At 54.6% G+C, this 23700-nt stretch overlaps 8 protein-coding genes across 8 annotated transcripts; all 8 read left to right on the top strand.

Annotated features, from left to right (window-relative positions):
• The first annotated feature begins 2343 nt into the window (after positions 1-2343).
• Positions 2344-2837, top strand: LOC125317203 (feather beta keratin-like). The gene has a single exon (XM_048286907.1). The coding sequence runs from the start codon at positions 2344-2346 to the stop codon at positions 2659-2661; it is 318 nt and encodes a 105-aa protein (XP_048142864.1). The 3' UTR covers positions 2662-2837.
• Positions 2838-4602: 1765 nt separating this feature from the next.
• Positions 4603-5090, top strand: LOC125317238 (feather beta keratin-like). The gene has a single exon (XM_048286952.1). The coding sequence runs from the start codon at positions 4603-4605 to the stop codon at positions 4918-4920; it is 318 nt and encodes a 105-aa protein (XP_048142909.1). The 3' UTR covers positions 4921-5090.
• Positions 5091-8032: 2942 nt separating this feature from the next.
• LOC125317187 (feather beta keratin-like) lies at positions 8033-8520 on the top strand. The gene has a single exon (XM_048286883.1). It carries the CDS (start codon positions 8033-8035, stop codon positions 8348-8350), a length of 318 nt encoding a protein of 105 aa, XP_048142840.1. The 3' UTR covers positions 8351-8520.
• Positions 8521-10291: 1771 nt separating this feature from the next.
• Positions 10292-10779, top strand: LOC125317244 (feather beta keratin-like). The gene has a single exon (XM_048286974.1). It carries the CDS (start codon positions 10292-10294, stop codon positions 10607-10609), a length of 318 nt encoding a protein of 105 aa, XP_048142931.1. The 3' UTR covers positions 10610-10779.
• A 2942-nt stretch (positions 10780-13721) lies between these two features.
• LOC125317189 (feather beta keratin-like) lies at positions 13722-14209 on the top strand. Its single transcript, XM_048286887.1, has one exon. The coding sequence runs from the start codon at positions 13722-13724 to the stop codon at positions 14037-14039; it is 318 nt and encodes a 105-aa protein (XP_048142844.1). The 3' UTR covers positions 14040-14209.
• Positions 14210-17151: 2942 nt separating this feature from the next.
• On the top strand, positions 17152-17645 carry LOC125317191 (feather beta keratin-like). The gene has a single exon (XM_048286888.1). The coding sequence runs from the start codon at positions 17152-17154 to the stop codon at positions 17467-17469; it is 318 nt and encodes a 105-aa protein (XP_048142845.1). The 3' UTR covers positions 17470-17645.
• Positions 17646-19410: 1765 nt separating this feature from the next.
• On the top strand, positions 19411-19898 carry LOC125317233 (feather beta keratin-like). The gene has a single exon (XM_048286948.1). The coding sequence runs from the start codon at positions 19411-19413 to the stop codon at positions 19726-19728; it is 318 nt and encodes a 105-aa protein (XP_048142905.1). The 3' UTR covers positions 19729-19898.
• A 2940-nt stretch (positions 19899-22838) lies between these two features.
• On the top strand, positions 22839-23326 carry LOC125317201 (feather beta keratin-like). Its single transcript, XM_048286905.1, has one exon. It carries the CDS (start codon positions 22839-22841, stop codon positions 23154-23156), a length of 318 nt encoding a protein of 105 aa, XP_048142862.1. The 3' UTR covers positions 23157-23326.
• The last annotated feature ends 374 nt before the right edge of the window (positions 23327-23700 follow it).

The following is a 23700-nucleotide window of genomic DNA, read 5'->3' as shown; positions in this document are numbered from 1 at the left end:
TTCACTGCATTCTCTGCCATCAGGGACTTGCACACACTGATGACACCCCCATCCATCCTCGTCTCCTGGGAGTCCCAGCTTTCTCAGGCTACGCTCCAGGAAAGATTCTCCAGCCCCCTTAGAATCTTGGTGGCCCTGAACTGGTCTAGTTTCAAGAAGTCCAGGAGCTTCTTCCAAGAAGTTTCTGAAAACTCTCCTTAACACTGGTGATGCCTTTTTAAATACGGGTTGATTGAGACCTTGTGGTCCCTTTGTTCTCCACCAGCACCACAGGGTCCTGCTCAGCCAAGCTGCTACCCACTCTCTCAGCCCACACCATGACCTGGAGCCCAGTGCTATTCCTGCCCAGATGCGGAACTTCACATTTCCTCCTCCTGAACTTCAGGAGATTCCTTTAACCCTCAGTCTCCACGTCCCTCTCACTCGCGGCACAACCATCCATTGCCTCAGCCGCTCCATCATCTGCCAACTCTCTGAGGGGCCAACAATCCCACTGCCCATGTCGTTGGTGAGAATGTTGAACAGGCTTGGCCTCATGGATATGATTCCGCACCTACTTCCCTTGAGACTTGGCTCCCTCTGGACTTTATGCCACTGATCAGCAGCCTCTGGGCACAGCCCCTCAGCCACTCACAGCCCACTCACTGCACTCTCAGGAAACCCAGGCTTGCTCGGCTGCTCTGGGAGTGGACAATGGCAAGGAGCCTCAAAGCCTTCACAAAAAGGTTGACTTCAAGAGCAGTACCAGCTCTCTCCTCATGCCCACAGGGACAGAGCTGACACAGAGCTCAGACAAGCACCATTTCCTCCAGGGAAATCCTCCAAGAGGAGTGGCCTCAGCACCGGACACTTGACACAACTCAAGACAACAAAGACCTGGCTCACCTCTCCCCTTCGGCTGCTCCCATCTACCCTCACCTCCCTTGAACACGTGACACCAACATCCATGGAATCAGTTCAGCTGAAAAAGACGCTTGACATTGAGTCCAACTGTAAACCAAGCTTTGTGGAGGCCACCAATCTTAGAAACATTTTATTTGGAGAAGACCCAAATGTAAACTATCATCCAGTCCAACCCTTCCCCCATCACTTCCAAGTCCACCATGAAACATATCCCCACAGGCCACATCTCCGCAGCTTCTAAATGCCTCCAGCAATGGTGACTGCACCACTGTCCTGAGCAGCCATTGAGAGGGCTTGACAACTCTTTCCATGAAGTAATTTTCCCTAATAAAAACTCCGCCTCTGCTGGGGAAACTCCATCCCCTCTTCTCCTATGGCTCAGGAAAAGGGAGACAAGGCTAACATCAAAGGATTTCCATTCAGGTACCTCTAGAGAGCAGAAGGCCAACCCTCTTTTTCTCAAAATTGAACATCCCAACTTCCTTCAGCTGCTCCTCCTCATGGGTCTCGTTCTCCTTATCCTTCACGCGTTTTCCTTTCCACGTGTAAGAGCCCAGCCCAGCTCTGTGACCTCCACATGGCCCAGGTAAGATGAGCACTAGGGATGAACCAACACAAGACTGTGGTGAGCATGGGAGGCCACCCTAAATCCCAGGAATTCCTTTCTCATGTCCAACAGGAAAGGAGAAGCATATAGACAGGCCTGGAGACATGGAGCCAAGGTGGGGACGGAGAGAACGTGATGAAAGCTTCCAGATCTCTCATCCCAAGTACACCTGCAAATCCCAACCAGCCTGACAGAGCTGGCATGGAACGGGGCTGCTCTTCCCAGCACAACCACAAACCCAAAAACACGAGTTCCACAGGCTGACCTCACTGATGACATCCCACTGTCCAAAGCTCCTGTCACGTCTCCAGCCCTCCCTGAAAAACATCATCATCACCCAACTTTGGTCTTTATTACTTGCTTTTAAAAGCTGCCGCCAAGGTCACATGGACGCGGCTTTAAGAGCAGGACATGACACTGCCGAATTGTGGGAAGGAAAACACTCTCCAGCTCATGACTCGCCAGGCTGGGCAGGCCAAGAGCTGCAGCCCGCAAAATGCCCCAAGGCCATGGGACAAGGCTGTCCCGCCCCTCCACAACCAGCATAAAAGCCGGCCCAGTGCCTCTCTCCCTCACACACTTCTCCTCACACCTTCTCCTTCTGCTCCTGCTGACAACAGGTGAGCATCAAGTCCCTGACCCTCTTGCTTCTGCACCCCTGGCCCCTCTCTGCCAGCATGCTCGGTCCCAGCCTCAGCAGCCCTCACGCCTCCCCACAGCCCCACAACAGCCTCCACACTCCCTCACCCTCCTGCATCACCGCCCCTCACACCCCCACACCCCTGCCCTGCCTCACTCCCCTCTCTCTTCCAGGGACCCTCCACACCACACCCATGGCCTGCTACAACCGCTGCCAGCCCTGCGGACCCACCCCGCTGGCCAACAGCTGCAACGAGCCCTGTGCCCTGCAATGCCAGGACTCCCACGTTGTCATCAACCCTTCCCCCGTGCTGGTCACCCTGCCGGGACCCATCATGACCTCCTTCCCCCAGAACACCGCTGTCGGATCCACCTCCTCGGCTGCTGTTGGCAGTGAACTCAGTGCCCAGGGACAGCCCATCTCTGGAGGCTTTGGTGGCTTTGGTTATGGCCTTGGCTATGGGCTGGGAGGCCTGGGCTGCTATGGCAGAAGGGGTGGCTACATCTGCTAAGGGCTCTCAGCACCAGCCCTGACACCACCAGCTCGGTGCCCTGGCAACAGCTCCTGCAAGCAAAACACATCAGCTGATGCTTGCTAGGCTTGCACCTCAGACCAGCTCTTTTCAAAGTCTTTCTCTTCTCTCTTCATTCTTTTGTCTCAATAAAGCTCTGTTGCATCAAAGCCTTACACGCCTCCTCTTCTTTTGGAATTCGGCCTCACATCCTCACCCGGATTTCCAGGGCCGGAAATGAACAGGCCATTGGGGTGGATGCAAAAGGGCACAACACCTTTCTTAGGAAATCTATCCCTAAGAGTAACCACCAAGACTGGCACGGGAAACAGGGGAGAGGGGGGACCTTCCAGAACATGACCCAAGCCCATCACTTGCTATACCAAAGCCTTTGACACATCAATGCTCTCTTGCCCATCAACGGTTCTGCGTAAATCTCTCCATGCCAGCACACACCTGACAGAATCTCTTCCCAGCAGCAATCTCAAGCCCTCCCAGCAAAGAGGGGGATTATATCATCCACTTAGGCAGGATCTCTGCAGTGCCAGTGCCTCCATCCCCTCTGCTCAAGCAGGCCCAACAAGAGCAGGATTTCCAGATCCATGGACTGCTCAGGTTTGGATCTCCCAGGGCACACACCTCTTCAACTTTGTGTCCACCCTCACCTTGAAAAATGCTTGCATTCTTTGCCACGGAATTCCATCTGGTTTCCCTTATGCCCTTGTGCTCTTGTCCTTTACGGCTGCACTGCTGAGAACAGCGGGGCTCCTTCACTGCATTCTCTGCCATCAGGGACTTGCACACACTGATGACACCCCCATCCATCCTCGTCTCCTGGGAGTCCCAGCTTTCTCAGGCTACGCTCCAGGAAAGATTCTCCAGCCCCCTTAGAATCTTGGTGGCCCTGAACTGGTCTTGTTTCAAGAAGTCCAGGAGCTTCTTCCAAGAAGTTTCTGAAAACTCTCCTTAACGCTGGTGATGCCTTTTTAAATACGGGTTGATTGAGACCTTGTGGTCCCTTTGTTCTCCACCAGCACCACAGGGTCCTGCTCAGCCAAGCTGCTACCCACTCTCTCAGCCCACACCATGACCTGGAGCCCAGTGCTATTCCTGCCCAGATGCGGAACTTCACATTTCCTCCTCCTGAACTTCAGGAGATTCCTTTAACCCTCAGTCTCCACGTCCCTCTCACTTGCGGCACAACCATCCATTGCCTCAGCCGCTCCATCATCTGCCAACTCTCTGAGGGGCCAACAATCCCACTGCCCATGTCGTTGGTGAGAATGTTGAACAGGCTTGGCCTCATGGATATGATTCCGCACCTACTTCCCTTGAGACTTGGCTCCCTCTGGACTTTATGCCACTGATCAGCAGCCTCTGGGCACAGCCCCTCAGCCACTCACAGCCCACTCACTGCACTCTCAGGAAACCCAGGCTTGCTCGGCTGCTCTGGGAGTGGACAATGGCAAGGAGCCTCAAAGCCTTCACAAAAGGGTTGACTTCAAGAGCAGCACCAGCTCTCTCCTTATGCCCACAGGGACAGAGCTGACACAGAGCTCAGACAAGCACCATTTCCTCCAGGGAAATCCTCCAAGACGAGGGGCGTCAGCACCGGACACTTGACACAACTCAAAACACCAAAGACCTGGCTCACCTCTCCCCTTCTGCTGCTCCCACCTACCCTCTCCTCCCTTGAACAGGTGACACCAACATCCATGGAATCAGTTCAGCTGAAAAAGACTCTCGTCCTTCCTGCGCCTGCACCCCTGGCCCCTCTCTGCCAGCACACCTAGCCCCAGCCTCAGCAGCCCTCACACATCCCCGCAGCCCCACAACAGCCTCCACACTCCCTCACCCTCCTGCATCACCGCCCCTCACACCCCCACACCCCTGCCCTGCCTCACTCCCCTCTCTCTTCCAGGGACCCTCCACACCACACCCATGGCCTGCTACAACCGCTGCCAGCCCTGCGGACCCACCCCGCTGGCCAACAGCTGCAACGAGCCCTGTGCCCTGCAATGCCAGGACTCCCACGTTGTCATCAACCCTTCCCCCGTGCTGATCACCCTGCCGGGACCCATCATGACCTCCTTCCCCCAGAACACCGCTGTCGGATCCACCTCCTCAGCTGCTGTTGGCAGTGAACTCAGTGCCCAGGGACAGCCCATCTCTGGAGGCTTTGGTGGCTTTGGCTATGGCCTTGGCTATGGGCTGGGAGGCCTGGGCTGCTATGGCAGAAGGGGTGGCTACATCTGCTAAGGGCTCTCAGCACCAGCCCTGACACCACCAGCTCGGTGCTCTGGCAAAAGCTCCTGCAAGCAAAACACATCAGCTGATGCTTGCTAGACTTGCACCTCAGACCAGCTCTTTTCAAAGTCTTTCTCTTCTCTCTTCATTCTTTTGTCTCAATAAAGCTCTGTTGCATCAAAGCCTTACACGCCTCCTCTTCTTTTGGAATTCGGCCTCACATCCTCACCCGGATTTCCAGGGCCGGAAATGAACAGGCCATTGGGGTGGATGCAAAAGGGCACAACACATTTCTTAGGAAATCTATCCCTAAGAGTAACCACCAAGACTGGCACGGGAAACAGGGGAGAGGGGGGACCTTCCAGAACATGACCCAAGCCCATCACTTGCTATACCAAAGCCTTTGACACATCAATGCTCTCTTGCCCATCAACGGTTCTGCGTAAATCTCTCCATGCCAGCACACACCTGACAGAATCTCTTCCCAGCAGCAATCTCAAGCCCTCCCAGCAAAGAGGGGGATTATATCATCCACTTAGGCAGGATCTCTGCAGTGCCAGTGCCTCCATCCCCTCTGCTCAAGCAGGCCCAACAAGAGCAGGATTTCCAGATCCATGGACTGCTCAGGTTTGGATCTCCCAGGGCACACACCTCTTCAACTTTGTGTCCACCCTCACCTTGAAAAATGCTTGCATTCTTTGCCACGGAATTCCATCTGGTTTCCCTTATGCCCTTGTGCTCTTGTCCTTTATGGCTGCACTGCTGAGAACAGCGGGGCTCCTTCACTGCATTCTCTGCCATCAGGGACTTGCACACACTGATGACACCCCCATCCATCCTCGTCTCCTGGGAGTCCCAGCTTTCTCAGGCTACGCTCCAGGAAAGATTCTCCAGCCCCCTTAGAATCTTGGTGGCCCTGAACTGGTCTAGTTTCAAGAAGTCCAGGAGCTTCTTCCAAGAAGTTTCTGAAAAGTCTCCTTAACACTGGTGATGCCTTTTTAAATACGGGTTGATTGAGACCTTGTGGTCCCTTTGTTCTCCACCAGCACCACAGGGTCCTGCTCAGCCAAGCTGCTACCCACTCTCTCAGCCCACACCATGACCTGGAGCCCAGTGCTATTCCTGCCCAGATGCGGAACTTCACATTTCCTCCTCCTGAACTTCAGGAGATTCCTTTAACCCTCAGTCTCCACGTCCCTCTCACTCGCGGCACAACCATCCATTGCCTCAGCCGCTCCATCATCTGCCAACTCTCTGAGGGGCCAACAATCCCACTGCCCATGTCGTTGGTGAGAATGTTGAACAGGCTTGGCCTCATGGATATGATTCCGCACCTACTTCCCTTGAGACTTGGCTCCCTCTGGACTTTATGCCACTGATCAGCAGCCTCTGGGCACAGCCCCTCAGCCACTCACAGCCCACTCACTGCACTCTCAGGAAACCCAGGCTTGCTCGGCTGCTCTGGGAGTGGACAATGGCAAGGAGCCTCAAAGCCTTCACAAAAAGGTTGACTTCAAGAGCAGTACCAGCTCTCTCCTCATGCCCACAGGGACAGAGCTGACACAGAGCTCAGACAAGCACCATTTCCTCCAGGGAAATCCTCCAAGAGGAGTGGCCTCAGCACCGGACACTTGACACAACTCAAGACAACAAAGACCTGGCTCACCTCTCCCCTTCGGCTGCTCCCATCTACCCTCACCTCCCTTGAACACGTGACACCAACATCCATGGAATCAGTTCAGCTGAAAAAGACGCTTGACATTGAGTCCAACTGTAAACCAAGCTTTGTGGAGGCCACCAATCTTAGAAACATTTTATTTGGAGAAGACCCAAATGTAAACTATCATCCAGTCCAACCCTTCCCCCATCACTTCCAAGTCCACCATGAAACATATCCCCACAGGCCACATCTCCGCAGCTTCTAAATGCCTCCAGCAATGGTGACTGCACCACTGTCCTGAGCAGCCATTGAGAGGGCTTGACAACTCTTTCCATGAAGTAATTTTCCCTAATAAAAACTCCGCCTCTGCTGGGGAAACTCCATCCCCTCTTCTCCTATGGCTCAGGAAAAGGGAGACAAGGCTAACATCAAAGGATTTCCATTCAGGTACCTCTAGAGAGCAGAAGGCCAACCCTCTTTTTCTCAAAATTGAACATCCCAACTTCCTTCAGCTGCTCCTCCTCATGGGTCTCGTTCTCCTTATCCTTCACGCGTTTTCCTTTCCACGTGTAAGAGCCCAGCCCAGCTCTGTGACCTCCACATGGCCCAGGTAAGATGAGCACTAGGGATGAACCAACACAAGACTGTGGTGAGCATGGGAGGCCACCCTAAATCCCAGGAATTCCTTTCTCATGTCCAACAGGAAAGGAGAAGCATATAGACAGGCCTGGAGACATGGAGCCAAGGTGGGGACGGAGAGAACGTGATGAAAGCTTCCAGATCTCTCATCCCAAGTACACCTGCAAATCCCAACCAGCCTGACAGAGCTGGCATGGAACGGGGCTGCTCTTCCCAGCACAACCACAAACCCAAAAACACGAGTTCCACAGGCTGACCTCACTGATGACATCCCACTGTCCAAAGCTCCTGTCACGTCTCCAGCCCTCCCTGAAAAACATCATCATCACCCAACTTTGGTCTTTATTACTTGCTTTTAAAAGCTGCCGCCAAGGTCACATGGACGCGGCTTTAAGAGCAGGACATGACACTGCCGAATTGTGGGAAGGAAAACACTCTCCAGCTCATGACTCGCCAGGCTGGGCAGGCCAAGAGCTGCAGCCCGCAAAATGCCCCAAGGCCATGGGACAAGGCTGTCCCGCCCCTCCACAACCAGCATAAAAGCCGGCCCAGTGCCTCTCTCCCTCACACACTTCTCCTCACACCTTCTCCTTCTGCTCCTGCTGACAACAGGTGAGCATCAAGTCCCTGACCCTCTTGCTTCTGCACCCCTGGCCCCTCTCTGCCAGCATGCTCGGTCCCAGCCTCAGCAGCCCTCACGCCTCCCCACAGCCCCACAACAGCCTCCACACTCCCTCACCCTCCTGCATCACCGCCCCTCACACCCCCACACCCCTGCCCTGCCTCACTCCCCTCTCTCTTCCAGGGACCCTCCACACCACACCCATGGCCTGCTACAACCGCTGCCAGCCCTGCGGACCCACCCCGCTGGCCAACAGCTGCAACGAGCCCTGTGCCCTGCAATGCCAGGACTCCCACGTTGTCATCAACCCTTCCCCCGTGCTGGTCACCCTGCCGGGACCCATCATGACCTCCTTCCCCCAGAACACCGCTGTCGGATCCACCTCCTCGGCTGCTGTTGGCAGTGAACTCAGTGCCCAGGGACAGCCCATCTCTGGAGGCTTTGGTGGCTTTGGTTATGGCCTTGGCTATGGGCTGGGAGGCCTGGGCTGCTATGGCAGAAGGGGTGGCTACATCTGCTAAGGGCTCTCAGCACCAGCCCTGACACCACCAGCTCGGTGCCCTGGCAACAGCTCCTGCAAGCAAAACACATCAGCTGATGCTTGCTAGACTTGCACCTCAGACCAGCTCTTTTCAAAGTCTTTCTCTTCTCTCTTCATTCTTTTGTCTCAATAAAGCTCTGTTGCATCAAAGCCTTACACGCCTCCTCTTCTTTTGGAATTCGGCCTCACATCCTCACCCGGATTTCCAGGGCCGGAAATGAACAGGCCATTGGGGTGGATGCAAAAGGGCACAACACCTTTCTTAGGAAATCTATCCCTAAGAGTAACCACCAAGACTGGCACGGGAAACAGGGGAGAGGGGGGACCTTCCAGAACATGACCCAAGCCCATCACTTGCTATACCAAAGCCTTTGACACATCAATGCTCTCTTGCCCATCAACGGTTCTGCGTAAATCTCTCCATGCCAGCACACACCTGACAGAATCTCTTCCCAGCAGCAATCTCAAGCCCTCCCAGCAAAGAGGGGGATTATATCATCCACTTAGGCAGGATCTCTGCAGTGCCAGTGCCTCCATCCCCTCTGCTCAAGCAGGCCCAACAAGAGCAGGATTTCCAGATCCATGGACTGCTCAGGTTTGGATCTCCCAGGGCACACACCTCTTCAACTTTGTGTCCACCCTCACCTTGAAAAATGCTTGCATTCTTTGCCACGGAATTCCATCTGGTTTCCCTTATGCCCTTGTGCTCTTGTCCTTTACGGCTGCACTGCTGAGAACAGCAGGGCTCCTTCACTGCATTCTCTGCCATCAGGGACTTGCACACACTGATGACACCCCCATCCATCCTCGTCTCCTGGGAGTCCCAGCTTTCTCAGGCTACGCTCCAGGAAAGATTCTCCAGCCCCCTTAGAATCTTGGTGGCCCTGAACTGGTCTTGTTTCAAGAAGTCCAGGAGCTTCTTCCAAGAAGTTTCTGAAAACTCTCCTTAACGCTGGTGATGCCTTTTTAAATACGGGTTGATTGAGACCTTGTGGTCCCTTTGTTCTCCACCAGCACCACAGGGTCCTGCTCAGCCAAGCTGCTACCCACTCTCTCAGCCCACACCATGACCTGGAGCCCAGTGCTATTCCTGCCCAGATGCGGAACTTCACATTTCCTCCTCCTGAACTTCAGGAGATTCCTTTAACCCTCAGTCTCCACGTCCCTCTCACTTGCGGCACAACCATCCATTGCCTCAGCCGCTCCATCATCTGCCAACTCTCTGAGGGGCCAACAATCCCACTGCCCATGTCGTTGGTGAGAATGTTGAACAGGCTTGGCCTCATGGATATGATTCCGCACCTACTTCCCTTGAGACTTGGCTCCCTCTGGACTTTATGCCACTGATCAGCAGCCTCTGGGCACAGCCCCTCAGCCACTCACAGCCCACTCACTGCACTCTCAGGAAACCCAGGCTTGCTCGGCTGCTCTGGGAGTGGACAATGGCAAGGAGCCTCAAAGCCTTCACAAAAGGGTTGACTTCAAGAGCAGCACCAGCTCTCTCCTTATGCCCACAGGGACAGAGCTGACACAGAGCTCAGACAAGCACCATTTCCTCCAGGGAAATCCTCCAAGACGAGGGGCGTCAGCACCGGACACTTGACACAACTCAAAACACCAAAGACCTGGCTCACCTCTCCCCTTCTGCTGCTCCCACCTACCCTCTCCTCCCTTGAACAGGTGACACCAACATCCATGGAATCAGTTCAGCTGAAAAAGACTCTCGTCCTTCCTGCGCCTGCACCCCTGGCCCCTCTCTGCCAGCACACCTAGCCCCAGCCTCAGCAGCCCTCACACATCCCCGCAGCCCCACAACAGCCTCCACACTCCCTCACCCTCCTGCATCACCGCCCCTCACACCCCCACACCCCTGCCCTGCCTCACTCTCCTCTCTCTTCCAGGGACCCTCCACACCACACCCATGGCCTGCTACAACCGCTGCCAGCCCTGCGGACCCACCCCGCTGGCCAACAGCTGCAACGAGCCCTGTGCCCTGCAATGCCAGGACTCCCACGTTGTCATCAACCCTTCCCCCGTGCTGATCACCCTGCCGGGACCCATCATGACCTCCTTCCCCCAGAACACCGCTGTCGGATCCACCTCCTCAGCTGCTGTTGGCAGTGAACTCAGTGCCCAGGGACAGCCCATCTCTGGAGGCTTTGGTGGCTTTGGCTATGGCCTTGGCTATGGGCTGGGAGGCCTGGGCTGCTATGGCAGAAGGGGTGGCTACATCTGCTAAGGGCTCTCAGCACCAGCCCTGACACCACCAGCTCGGTGCTCTGGCAAAAGCTCCTGCAAGCAAAACACATCAGCTGATGCTTGCTAGACTTGCACCTCAGACCAGCTCTTTTCAAAGTCTTTCTCTTCTCTCTTCATTCTTTTGTCTCAATAAAGCTCTGTTGCATCAAAGCCTTACACGCCTCCTCTTCTTTTGGAATTCGGCCTCACATCCTCACCCGGATTTCCAGGGCCGGAAATGAACAGGCCATTGGGGTGGATGCAAAAGGGCACAACACATTTCTTAGGAAATCTATCCCTAAGAGTAACCACCAAGACTGGCACGGGAAACAGGGGAGAGGGGGGACCTTCCAGAACATGACCCAAGCCCATCACTTGCTATACCAAAGCCTTTGACACATCAATGCTCTCTTGCCCATCAACGGTTCTGCGTAAATCTCTCCATGCCAGCACACACCTGACAGAATCTCTTCCCAGCAGCAATCTCAAGCCCTCCCAGCAAAGAGGGGGATTATATCATCCACTTAGGCAGGATCTCTGCAGTGCCAGTGCCTCCATCCCCTCTGCTCAAGCAGGCCCAACAAGAGCAGGATTTCCAGATCCATGGACTGCTCAGGTTTGGATCTCCCAGGGCACACACCTCTTCAACTTTGTGTCCACCCTCACCTTGAAAAATGCTTGCATTCTTTGCCACGGAATTCCATCTGGTTTCCCTTATGCCCTTGTGCTCTTGTCCTTTATGGCTGCACTGCTGAGAACAGCGGGGCTCCTTCACTGCATTCTCTGCCATCAGGGACTTGCACACACTGATGACACCCCCATCCATCCTCGTCTCCTGGGAGTCCCAGCTTTCTCAGGCTACGCTCCAGGAAAGATTCTCCAGCCCCCTTAGAATCTTGGTGGCCCTGAACTGGTCTAGTTTCAAGAAGTCCAGGAGCTTCTTCCAAGAAGTTTCTGAAAAGTCTCCTTAACACTGGTGATGCCTTTTTAAATACGGGTTGATTGAGACCTTGTGGTCCCTTTGTTCTCCACCAGCACCACAGGGTCCTGCTCAGCCAAGCTGCTACCCACTCTCTCAGCCCACACCATGACCTGGAGCCCAGTGCTATTCCTGCCCAGATGCGGAACTTCACATTTCCTCCTCCTGAACTTCAGGAGATTCCTTTAACCCTCAGTCTCCACGTCCCTCTCACTCGCGGCACAACCATCCATTGCCTCAGCCGCTCCATCATCTGCCAACTCTCTGAGGGGCCAACAATCCCACTGCCCATGTCGTTGGTGAGAATGTTGAACAGGCTTGGCCTCATGGATATGATTCCGCACCTACTTCCCTTGAGACTTGGCTCCCTCTGGACTTTATGCCACTGATCAGCAGCCTCTGGGCACAGCCCCTCAGCCACTCACAGCCCACTCACTGCACTCTCAGGAAACCCAGGCTTGCTCGGCTGCTCTGGGAGTGGACAATGGCAAGGAGCCTCAAAGCCTTCACAAAAAGGTTGACTTCAAGAGCAGTACCAGCTCTCTCCTCATGCCCACAGGGACAGAGCTGACACAGAGCTCAGACAAGCACCATTTCCTCCAGGGAAATCCTCCAAGAGGAGTGGCCTCAGCACCGGACACTTGACACAACTCAAGACAACAAAGACCTGGCTCACCTCTCCCCTTCGGCTGCTCCCATCTACCCTCACCTCCCTTGAACACGTGACACCAACATCCATGGAATCAGTTCAGCTGAAAAAGACGCTTGACATTGAGTCCAACTGTAAACCAAGCTTTGTGGAGGCCACCAATCTTAGAAACATTTTATTTGGAGAAGACCCAAATGTAAACTATCATCCAGTCCAACCCTTCCCCCATCACTTCCAAGTCCACCATGAAACATATCCCCACAGGCCACATCTCCGCAGCTTCTAAATGCCTCCAGCAATGGTGACTGCACCACTGTCCTGAGCAGCCATTGAGAGGGCTTGACAACTCTTTCCATGAAGTAATTTTCCCTAATAAAAACTCCGCCTCTGCTGGGGAAACTCCATCCCCTCTTCTCCTATGGCTCAGGAAAAGGGAGACAAGGCTAACATCAAAGGATTTCCATTCAGGTACCTCTAGAGAGCAGAAGGCCAACCCTCTTTTTCTCAAAATTGAACATCCCAACTTCCTTCAGCTGCTCCTCCTCATGGGTCTCGTTCTCCTTATCCTTCACGCGTTTTCCTTTCCACGTGTAAGAGCCCAGCCCAGCTCTGTGACCTCCACATGGCCCAGGTAAGATGAGCACTAGGGATGAACCAACACAAGACTGTGGTGAGCATGGGAGGCCACCCTAAATCCCAGGAATTCCTTTCTCATGTCCAACAGGAAAGGAGAAGCATATAGACAGGCCTGGAGACATGGAGCCAAGGTGGGGACGGAGAGAACGTGATGAAAGCTTCCAGATCTCTCATCCCAAGTACACCTGCAAATCCCAACCAGCCTGACAGAGCTGGCATGGAACGGGGCTGCTCTTCCCAGCACAACCACAAACCCAAAAACACGAGTTCCACAGGCTGACCTCACTGATGACATCCCACTGTCCAAAGCTCCTGTCACGTCTCCAGCCCTCCCTGAAAAACATCATCATCACCCAACTTTGGTCTTTATTACTTGCTTTTAAAAGCTGCCGCCAAGGTCACATGGACGCGGCTTTAAGAGCAGGACATGACACTGCCGAATTGTGGGAAGGAAAACACTCTCCAGCTCATGACTCGCCAGGCTGGGCAGGCCAAGAGCTGCAGCCCGCAAAATGCCCCAAGGCCATGGGACAAGGCTGTCCCGCCCCTCCACAACCAGCATAAAAGCCGGCCCAGTGCCTCTCTCCCTCACACACTTCTCCTCACACCTTCTCCTTCTGCTCCTGCTGACAACAGGTGAGCATCAAGTCCCTGACCCTCTTGCTTCTGCACCCCTGGCCCCTCTCTGCCAGCATGCTCGGTCCCAGCCTCAGCAGCCCTCACGCCTCCCCACAGCCCCACAACAGCCTCCACACTCCCTCACCCTCCTGCATCACCGCCCCTCACACCCCCACACCCCTGCCCTGCCTCACTCCCCTCTCTCTTCCAGGGACCCTCCACACCACACCCATGGCCTGCTACAACCGCTGCCAGCCCTGCGGACCCACCCCGCTGGCCAACAGCTGCAACGAGCCCTGTGCCCTGCAATGCCAGGACTCCCACGTTGTCATCAACCCTTCCCCCGTGCTGGTCACCCTGCCGGGACCCATCATGACCTCCTTCCCCCAGAACACCGCTGTCGGATCCACCTCCTCGGCTGCTGTTGGCAGTGAACTCAGTGCCCAGGGACAGCCCATCTCTGGAGGCTTTGGTGGCTTTGGTTATGGCCTTGGCTATGGGCTGGGAGGCCTGGGCTGCTATGGCAGAAGGGGTGGCTACATCTGCTAAGGGCTCTCAGCACCAGCCCTGACACCACCAGCTCGGTGCCCTGGCAACAGCTCCTGCAAGCAAAACACATCAGCTGATGCTTGCTAGACTTGCACCTCAGACCAGCTCTTTTCAAAGTCTTTCTCTTCTCTCTTCATTCTTTTGTCTCAATAAAGCTCTGTTGCATCAAAGCCTTACACGCCTCCTCTTCTTTTGGAATTCGGCCTCACATCCTCACCCGGATTTCCAGGGCCGGAAATGAACAGGCCATTGGGGTGGATGCAAAAGGGCACAACACCTTTCTTAGGAAATCTATCCCTAAGAGTAACCACCAAGACTGGCACGGGAAACAGGGGAGAGGGGGGACCTTCCAGAACATGACCCAAGCCCATCACTTGCTATACCAAAGCCTTTGACACATCAATGCTCTCTTGCCCATCAACGGTTCTGCGTAAATCTCTCCATGCCAGCACACACCTGACAGAATCTCTTCCCAGCAGCAATCTCAAGCCCTCCCAGCAAAGAGGGGGATTATATCATCCACTTAGGCAGGATCTCTGCAGTGCCAGTGCCTCCATCCCCTCTGCTCAAGCAGGCCCAACAAGAGCAGGATTTCCAGATCCATGGACTGCTCAGGTTTGGATCTCCCAGGGCACACACCTCTTCAACTTTGTGTCCACCCTCACCTTGAAAAATGCTTGCATTCTTTGCCACGGAATTCCATCTGGTTTCCCTTATGCCCTTGTGCTCTTGTCCTTTACGGCTGCACTGCTGAGAACAGCGGGGCTCCTTCACTGCATTCTCTGCCATCAGGGACTTGCACACACTGATGACACCCCCATCCATCCTCGTCTCCTGGGAGTCCCAGCTTTCTCAGGCTACGCTCCAGGAAAGATTCTCCAGCCCCCTTAGAATCTTGGTGGCCCTGAACTGGTCTAGTTTCAAGAAGTCCAGGAGCTTCTTCCAAGAAGTTTCTGAAAAGTCTCCTTAACACTGGTGATGCCTTTTTAAATACGGGTTGATTGAGACCTTGTGGTCCCTTTGTTCTCCACCAGCACCACAGGGTCCTGCTCAGCCAAGCTGCTACCCACTCTCTCAGCCCACACCATGACCTGGAGCCCAGTGCTATTCCTGCCCAGATGCGGAACTTCACATTTCCTCCTCCTGAACTTCAGGAGATTCCTTTAACCCTCAGTCTCCACGTCCCTCTCACTCGCGGCACAACCATCCATTGCCTCAGCCGCTCCATCATCTGCCAACTCTCTGAGGGGCCAACAATCCCACTGCCCATGTCGTTGGTGAGAATGTTGAACAGGCTTGGCCTCATGGATATGATTCCGCACCTACTTCCCTTGAGACTTGGCTCCCTCTGGACTTTATGCCACTGATCAGCAGCCTCTGGGCACAGCCCCTCAGCCACTCACAGCCCACTCACTGCACTCTCAGGAAACCCAGGCTTGCTCGGCTGCTCTGGGAGTGGACAATGGCAAGGAGCCTCAAAGCCTTCACAAAAAGGTTGACTTCAAGAGCAGTACCAGCTCTCTCCTCATGCCCACAGGGACAGAGCTGACACAGAGCTCAGACAAGCACCATTTCCTCCAGGGAAATCCTCCAAGAGGAGTGGCCTCAGCACCGGACACTTGACACAACTCAAGACAACAAAGACCTGGCTCACCTCTCCCCTTCGGCTGCTCCCATCTACCCTCACCTCCCTTGAACACGTGACACCAACATCCATGGAATCAGTTCAGCTGAAAAAGACGCTTGACATTGAGTCCAACTGTAAACCAAGCTTTGTGGAGGCCACCAATCTTAGAAACATTTTATTTGGAGAAGACCCAAATGTAAACTATCATCCAGTCCAACCCTTCCCCCATCACTTCCAAGTCCACCATGAAACATATCCCCACAGGCCACATCTCCGCAGCTTCTAAATGCCTCCAGCAATGGTGACTGCACCACTGTCCTGAGCAGCCATTGAGAGGGCTTGACAACTCTTTCCATGAAGTAATTTTCCCTAATAAAAACTCCGCCTCTGCTGGGGAAACTCCATCCCCTCTTCTCCTATGGCTCAGGAAAAGGGAGACAAGGCTAACATCAAAGGATTTCCATTCAGGTACCTCTAGAGAGCAGAAGGCCAACCCTCTTTTTCTCAAAATTGAACATCCCAACTTCCTTCAGCTGCTCCTCCTCATGGGTCTCGTTCTCCTTATCCTTCACGCGTTTTCCTTTCCACGTGTAAGAGCCCAGCCCAGCTCTGTGACCTCCACATGGCCCAGGTAAGATGAGCACTAGGGATGAACCAACACAAGACTGTGGTGAGCATGGGAGGCCACCCTAAATCCCAGGAATTCCTTTCTCATGTCCAACAGGAAAGGAGAAGCATATAGACAGGCCTGGAGACATGGAGCCAAGGTGGGGACGGAGAGAACGTGATGAAAGCTTCCAGATCTCTCATCCCAAGTACACCTGCAAATCCCAACCAGCCTGACAGAGCTGGCATGGAACGGGGCTGCTCTTCCCAGCACAACCACAAACCCAAAAACACGAGTTCCACAGGCTGACCTCACTGATGACATCCCACTGTCCAAAGCTCCTGTCACGTCTCCAGCCCTCCCTGAAAAACATCATCATCACCCAACTTTGGTCTTTATTACTTGCTTTTAAAAGCTGCCGCCAAGGTCACATGGACGCGGCTTTAAGAGCAGGACATGACACTGCCGAATTGTGGGAAGGAAAACACTCTCCAGCTCATGACTCGCCAGGCTGGGCAGGCCAAGAGCTGCAGCCCGCAAAATGCCCCAAGGCCATGGGACAAGGCTGTCCCGCCCCTCCACAACCAGCATAAAAGCCGGCCCAGTGCCTCTCTCCCTCACACACTTCTCCTCACACCTTCTCCTTCTGCTCCTGCTGACAACAGGTGAGCATCAAGTCCCTGACCCTCTTGCTTCTGCACCCCTGGCCCCTCTCTGCCAGCATGCTCGGTCCCAGCCTCAGCAGCCCTCACGCCTCCCCACAGCCCCACAACAGCCTCCACACTCCCTCACCCTCCTGCATCACCGCCCCTCACACCCCCACACCCCTGCCCTGCCTCACTCCCCTCTCTCTTCCAGGGACCCTCCACACCACACCCATGGCCTGCTACAACCGCTGCCAGCCCTGCGGACCCACCCCGCTGGCCAACAGCTGCAACGAGCCCTGTGCCCTGCAATGCCAGGACTCCCACGTTGTCATCAACCCTTCCCCCGTGCTGGTCACCCTGCCGGGACCCATCATGACCTCCTTCCCCCAGAACACCGCTGTCGGATCCACCTCCTCGGCTGCTGTTGGCAGTGAACTCAGTGCCCAGGGACAGCCCATCTCTGGAGGCTTTGGTGGCTTTGGTTATGGCCTTGGCTATGGGCTGGGAGGCCTGGGCTGCTATGGCAGAAGGGGTGGCTACATCTGCTAAGGGCTCTCAGCACCAGCCCTGACACCACCAGCTCGGTGCCCTGGCAACAGCTCCTGCAAGCAAAACACATCAGCTGATGCTTGCTAGGCTTGCACCTCAGACCAGCTCTTTTCAAAGTCTTTCTCTTCTCTCTTCATTCTTTTGTCTCAATAAAGCTCTGTTGCATCAAAGCCTTACACGCCTCCTCTTCTTTTGGAATTCGGCCTCACATCCTCACCCGGATTTCCAGGGCCGGAAATGAACAGGCCATTGGGGTGGATGCAAAAGGGCACAACACCTTTCTTAGGAAATCTATCCCTAAGAGTAACCACCAAGACTGGCACGGGAAACAGGGGAGAGGGGGGACCTTCCAGAACATGACCCAAGCCCATCACTTGCTATACCAAAGCCTTTGACACATCAATGCTCTCTTGCCCATCAACGGTTCTGCGTAAATCTCTCCATGCCAGCACACACCTGACAGAATCTCTTCCCAGCAGCAATCTCAAGCCCTCCCAGCAAAGAGGGGGATTATATCATCCACTTAGGCAGGATCTCTGCAGTGCCAGTGCCTCCATCCCCTCTGCTCAAGCAGGCCCAACAAGAGCAGGATTTCCAGATCCATGGACTGCTCAGGTTTGGATCTCCCAGGGCACACACCTCTTCAACTTTGTGTCCACCCTCACCTTGAAAAATGCTTGCATTCTTTGCCACGGAATTCCATCTGGTTTCCCTTATGCCCTTGTGCTCTTGTCCTTTACGGCTGCACTGCTGAGAACAGCAGGGCTCCTTCACTGCATTCTCTGCCATCAGGGACTTGCACACACTGATGACACCCCCATCCATCCTCGTCTCCTGGGAGTCCCAGCTTTCTCAGGCTACGCTCCAGGAAAGATTCTCCAGCCCCCTTAGAATCTTGGTGGCCCTGAACTGGTCTTGTTTCAAGAAGTCCAGGAGCTTCTTCCAAGAAGTTTCTGAAAACTCTCCTTAACGCTGGTGATGCCTTTTTAAATACGGGTTGATTGAGACCTTGTGGTCCCTTTGTTCTCCACCAGCACCACAGGGTCCTGCTCAGCCAAGCTGCTACCCACTCTCTCAGCCCACACCATGACCTGGAGCCCAGTGCTATTCCTGCCCAGATGCGGAACTTCACATTTCCTCCTCCTGAACTTCAGGAGATTCCTTTAACCCTCAGTCTCCACGTCCCTCTCACTTGCGGCACAACCATCCATTGCCTCAGCCGCTCCATCATCTGCCAACTCTCTGAGGGGCCAACAATCCCACTGCCCATGTCGTTGGTGAGAATGTTGAACAGGCTTGGCCTCATGGATATGATTCCGCACCTACTTCCCTTGAGACTTGGCTCCCTCTGGACTTTATGCCACTGATCAGCAGCCTCTGGGCACAGCCCCTCAGCCACTCACAGCCCACTCACTGCACTCTCAGGAAACCCAGGCTTGCTCGGCTGCTCTGGGAGTGGACAATGGCAAGGAGCCTCAAAGCCTTCACAAAAGGGTTGACTTCAAGAGCAGCACCAGCTCTCTCCTTATGCCCACAGGGACAGAGCTGACACAGAGCTCAGACAAGCACCATTTCCTCCAGGGAAATCCTCCAAGACGAGGGGCGTCAGCACCGGACACTTGACACAACTCAAAACACCAAAGACCTGGCTCACCTCTCCCCTTCTGCTGCTCCCACCTACCCTCTCCTCCCTTGAACAGGTGACACCAACATCCATGGAATCAGTTCAGCTGAAAAAGACTCTCGTCCTTCCTGCGCCTGCACCCCTGGCCCCTCTCTGCCAGCACACCTAGCCCCAGCCTCAGCAGCCCTCACACATCCCCACAGCCCCACAACAGCCTCCACACTCCCTCACCCTCCTGCATCACCGCCCCTCACACCCCCACACCCCTGCCCTGCCTCACTCCCCTCTCTCTTCCAGGGACCCTCCACACCACACCCATGGCCTGCTACAACCGCTGCCAGCCCTGCGGACCCACCCCGCTGGCCAACAGCTGCAACGAGCCCTGTGCCCTGCAATGCCAGGACTCCCACGTTGTCATCAACCCTTCCCCCGTGCTGATCACCCTGCCGGGACCCATCATGACCTCCTTCCCCCAGAACACCGCTGTCGGATCCACCTCCTCAGCTGCTGTTGGCAGTGAACTCAGTGCCCAGGGACAGCCCATCTCTGGAGGCTTTGGTGGCTTTGGCTATGGCCTTGGCTATGGGCTGGGAGGCCTGGGCTGCTATGGCAGAAGGGGTGGCTACATCTGCTAAGGGCTCTCAGCACCAGCCCTGACACCACCAGCTCGGTGCTCTGGCAAAAGCTCCTGCAAGCAAAACACATCAGCTGATGCTTGCTAGACTTGCACCTCAGACCAGCTCTTTTCAAAGTCTTTCTCTTCTCTCTTCATTCTTTTGTCTCAATAAAGCTCTGTTGCATCAAAGCCTTACACGCCTCCTCTTCTTTTGGAATTCGGCCTCACATCCTCACCCGGATTTCCAGGGCCGGAAATGAACAGGCCATTGGGGTGGATGCAAAAGGGCACAACACATTTCTTAGGAAATCTATCCCTAAGAGTAACCACCAAGACTGGCACGGGAAACAGGGGAGAGGGGGGACCTTCCAGAACATGACCCAAGCCCATCACTTGCTATACCAAAGCCTTTGACACATCAATGCTCTCTTGCCCATCAACGGTTCTGCGTAAATCTCTCCATGCCAGCACACACCTGACAGAATCTCTTCCCAGCAGCAATCTCAAGCCCTCCCAGCAAAGAGGGGGATTATATCATCCACTTAGGCAGGATCTCTGCAGTGCCAGTGCCTCCATCCCCTCTGCTCAAGCAGGCCCAACAAGAGCAGGATTTCCAGATCCATGGACTGCTCAGGTTTGGATCTCCCAGGGCACACACCTCTTCAACTTTGTGTCCACCCTCACCTTGAAAAATGCTTGCATTCTTTGCCACGGAATTCCATCTGGTTTCCCTTATGCCCTTGTGCTCTTGTCCTTTATGGCTGCACTGCTGAGAACAGCGGGGCTCCTTCACTGCATTCTCTGCCATCAGGGACTTGCACACACTGATGACACCCCCATCCATCCTCGTCTCCTGGGAGTCCCAGCTTTCTCAGGCTACGCTCCAGGAAAGATTCTCCAGCCCCCTTAGAATCTTGGTGGCCCTGAACTGGTCTAGTTTCAAGAAGTCCAGGAGCTTCTTCCAAGAAGTTTCTGAAAAGTCTCCTTAACACTGGTGATGCCTTTTTAAATACGGGTTGATTGAGACCTTGTGGTCCCTTTGTTCTCCACCAGCACCACAGGGTCCTGCTCAGCCAAGCTGCTACCCACTCTCTCAGCCCACACCATGACCTGGAGCCCAGTGCTATTCCTGCCCAGATGCGGAACTTCACATTTCCTCCTCCTGAACTTCAGGAGATTCCTTTAACCCTCAGTCTCCACGTCCCTCTCACTCGCGGCACAACCATCCATTGCCTCAGCCGCTCCATCATCTGCCAACTCTCTGAGGGGCCAACAATCCCACTGCCCATGTCGTTGGTGAGAATGTTGAACAGGCTTGGCCTCATGGATATGATTCCGCACCTACTTCCCTTGAGACTTGGCTCCCTCTGGACTTTATGCCACTGATCAGCAGCCTCTGGGCACAGCCCCTCAGCCACTCACAGCCCACTCACTGCACTCTCAGGAAACCCAGGCTTGCTCGGCTGCTCTGGGAGTGGACAATGGCAAGGAGCCTCAAAGCCTTCACAAAAAGGTTGACTTCAAGAGCAGTACCAGCTCTCTCCTCATGCCCACAGGGACAGAGCTGACACAGAGCTCAGACAAGCACCATTTCCTCCAGGGAAATCCTCCAAGAGGAGTGGCCTCAGCACCGGACACTTGACACAACTCAAGACAACAAAGACCTGGCTCACCTCTCCCCTTCGGCTGCTCCCATCTACCCTCACCTCCCTTGAACACGTGACACCAACATCCATGGAATCAGTTCAGCTGAAAAAGACGCTTGACATTGAGTCCAACTGTAAACCAAGCTTTGTGGAGGCCACCAATCTTAGAAACATTTTATTTGGAGAAGACCCAAATGTAAACTATCATCCAGTCCAACCCTTCCCCCATCACTTCCAAGTCCACCATGAAACATATCCCCACAGGCCACATCTCCGCAGCTTCTAAATGCCTCCAGCAATGGTGACTGCACCACTGTCCTGAGCAGCCATTGAGAGGGCTTGACAACTCTTTCCATGAAGTAATTTTCCCTAATAAAAACTCCGCCTCTGCTGGGGAAACTCCATCCCCTCTTCTCCTATGGCTCAGGAAAAGGGAGACAAGGCTAACATCAAAGGATTTCCATTCAGGTACCTCTAGAGAGCAGAAGGCCAACCCTCTTTTTCTCAAAATTGAACATCCCAACTTCCTTCAGCTGCTCCTCCTCATGGGTCTCGTTCTCCTTATCCTTCACGCGTTTTCCTTTCCACGTGTAAGAGCCCAGCCCAGCTCTGTGACCTCCACATGGCCCAGGTAAGATGAGCACTAGGGATGAACCAACACAAGACTGTGGTGAGCATGGGAGGCCACCCTAAATCCCAGGAATTCCTTTCTCATGTCCAACAGGAAAGGAGAAGCATATAGACAGGCCTGGAGACATGGAGCCAAGGTGGGGACGGAGAGAACGTGATGAAAGCTTCCAGATCTCTCATCCCAAGTACACCTGCAAATCCCAACCAGCCTGACAGAGCTGGCATGGAACGGGGCTGCTCTTCCCAGCACAACCACAAACCCAAAAACACGAGTTCCACAGGCTGACCTCACTGATGACATCCCACTGTCCAAAGCTCCTGTCACGTCTCCAGCCCTCCCTGAAAAACATCATCATCACCCAACTTTGGTCTTTATTACTTGCTTTTAAAAGCTGCCGCCAAGGTCACATGGACGCGGCTTTAAGAGCAGGACATGACACTGCCGAATTGTGGGAAGGAAAACACTCCAGCTCATGACTCGCCAGGCTGGGCAGGCCAAGAGCTGCAGCCCGCAAAATGCCCCAAGGCCATGGGACAAGGCTGTCCCGCCCCTCCACAACCAGCATAAAAGCCGGCCCAGTGCCTCTCTCCCTCACACACTTCTCCTCACACCTTCTCCTTCTGCTCCTGCTGACAACAGGTGAGCATCAAGTCCCTGACCCTCTTGCTTCTGCACCCCTGGCCCCTCTCTGCCAGCATGCTCGGTCCCAGCCTCAGCAGCCCTCACGCCTCCCCACAGCCCCACAACAGCCTCCACACTCCCTCACCCTCCTGCATCACCGCCCCTCACACCCCCACACCCCTGCCCTGCCTCACTCCCCTCTCTCTTCCAGGGACCCTCCACACCACACCCATGGCCTGCTACAACCGCTGCCAGCCCTGCGGACCCACCCCGCTGGCCAACAGCTGCAACGAGCCCTGTGCCCTGCAATGCCAGGACTCCCACGTTGTCATCAACCCTTCCCCCGTGCTGGTCACCCTGCCGGGACCCATCATGACCTCCTTCCCCCAGAACACCGCTGTCGGATCCACCTCCTCGGCTGCTGTTGGCAGTGAACTCAGTGCCCAGGGACAGCCCATCTCTGGAGGCTTTGGTGGCTTTGGTTATGGCCTTGGCTATGGGCTGGGAGGCCTGGGCTGCTATGGCAGAAGGGGTGGCTACATCTGCTAAGGGCTCTCAGCACCAGCCCTGACACCACCAGCTCGGTGCCCTGGCAACAGCTCCTGCAAGCAAAACACATCAGCTGATGCTTGCTAGACTTGCACCTCAGACCAGCTCTTTTCAAAGTCTTTCTCTTCTCTCTTCATTCTTTTGTCTCAATAAAGCTCTGTTGCATCAAAGCCTTACACGCCTCCTCTTCTTTTGGAATTCGGCCTCACATCCTCACCCGGATTTCCAGGGCCGGAAATGAACAGGCCATTGGGGTGGATGCAAAAGGGCACAACACCTTTCTTAGGAAATCTATCCCTAAGAGTAACCACCAAGACTGGCACGGGAAACAGGGGAGAGGGGGGACCTTCCAGAACATGACCCAAGCCCATCACTTGCTATACCAAAGCCTTTGACACATCAATGCTCTCTTGCCCATCAACGGTTCTGCGTAAATCTCTCCATGCCAGCACACACCTGACAGAATCTCTTCCCAGCAGCAATCTCAAGCCCTCCCAGCAAAGAGGGGGATTATATCATCCACTTAGGCAGGATCTCTGCAGTG

Source organism: Corvus hawaiiensis, chromosome 26 (assembly GCF_020740725.1).
Source record: "Corvus hawaiiensis isolate bCorHaw1 chromosome 26, bCorHaw1.pri.cur, whole genome shotgun sequence".
NCBI lineage: Eukaryota > Metazoa > Chordata > Aves > Passeriformes > Corvidae > Corvus > Corvus hawaiiensis.
Note: the sequence above shows the minus strand (reverse complement) of the source record. Positions and strands in the feature narration are given on the sequence as shown.

Coding starts and splice junctions, on each gene's coding strand:
- LOC125317187 (XM_048286883.1), top strand. CDS start 8,033: ATGGCCTGCTACAACCGCTGCCAGCCCTGCGGACCCACCCCGCTGGCC.
- LOC125317244 (XM_048286974.1), top strand. CDS start 10,292: ATGGCCTGCTACAACCGCTGCCAGCCCTGCGGACCCACCCCGCTGGCC.
- LOC125317201 (XM_048286905.1), top strand. CDS start 22,839: ATGGCCTGCTACAACCGCTGCCAGCCCTGCGGACCCACCCCGCTGGCC.
- LOC125317203 (XM_048286907.1), top strand. CDS start 2,344: ATGGCCTGCTACAACCGCTGCCAGCCCTGCGGACCCACCCCGCTGGCC.
- LOC125317189 (XM_048286887.1), top strand. CDS start 13,722: ATGGCCTGCTACAACCGCTGCCAGCCCTGCGGACCCACCCCGCTGGCC.
- LOC125317233 (XM_048286948.1), top strand. CDS start 19,411: ATGGCCTGCTACAACCGCTGCCAGCCCTGCGGACCCACCCCGCTGGCC.
- LOC125317191 (XM_048286888.1), top strand. CDS start 17,152: ATGGCCTGCTACAACCGCTGCCAGCCCTGCGGACCCACCCCGCTGGCC.
- LOC125317238 (XM_048286952.1), top strand. CDS start 4,603: ATGGCCTGCTACAACCGCTGCCAGCCCTGCGGACCCACCCCGCTGGCC.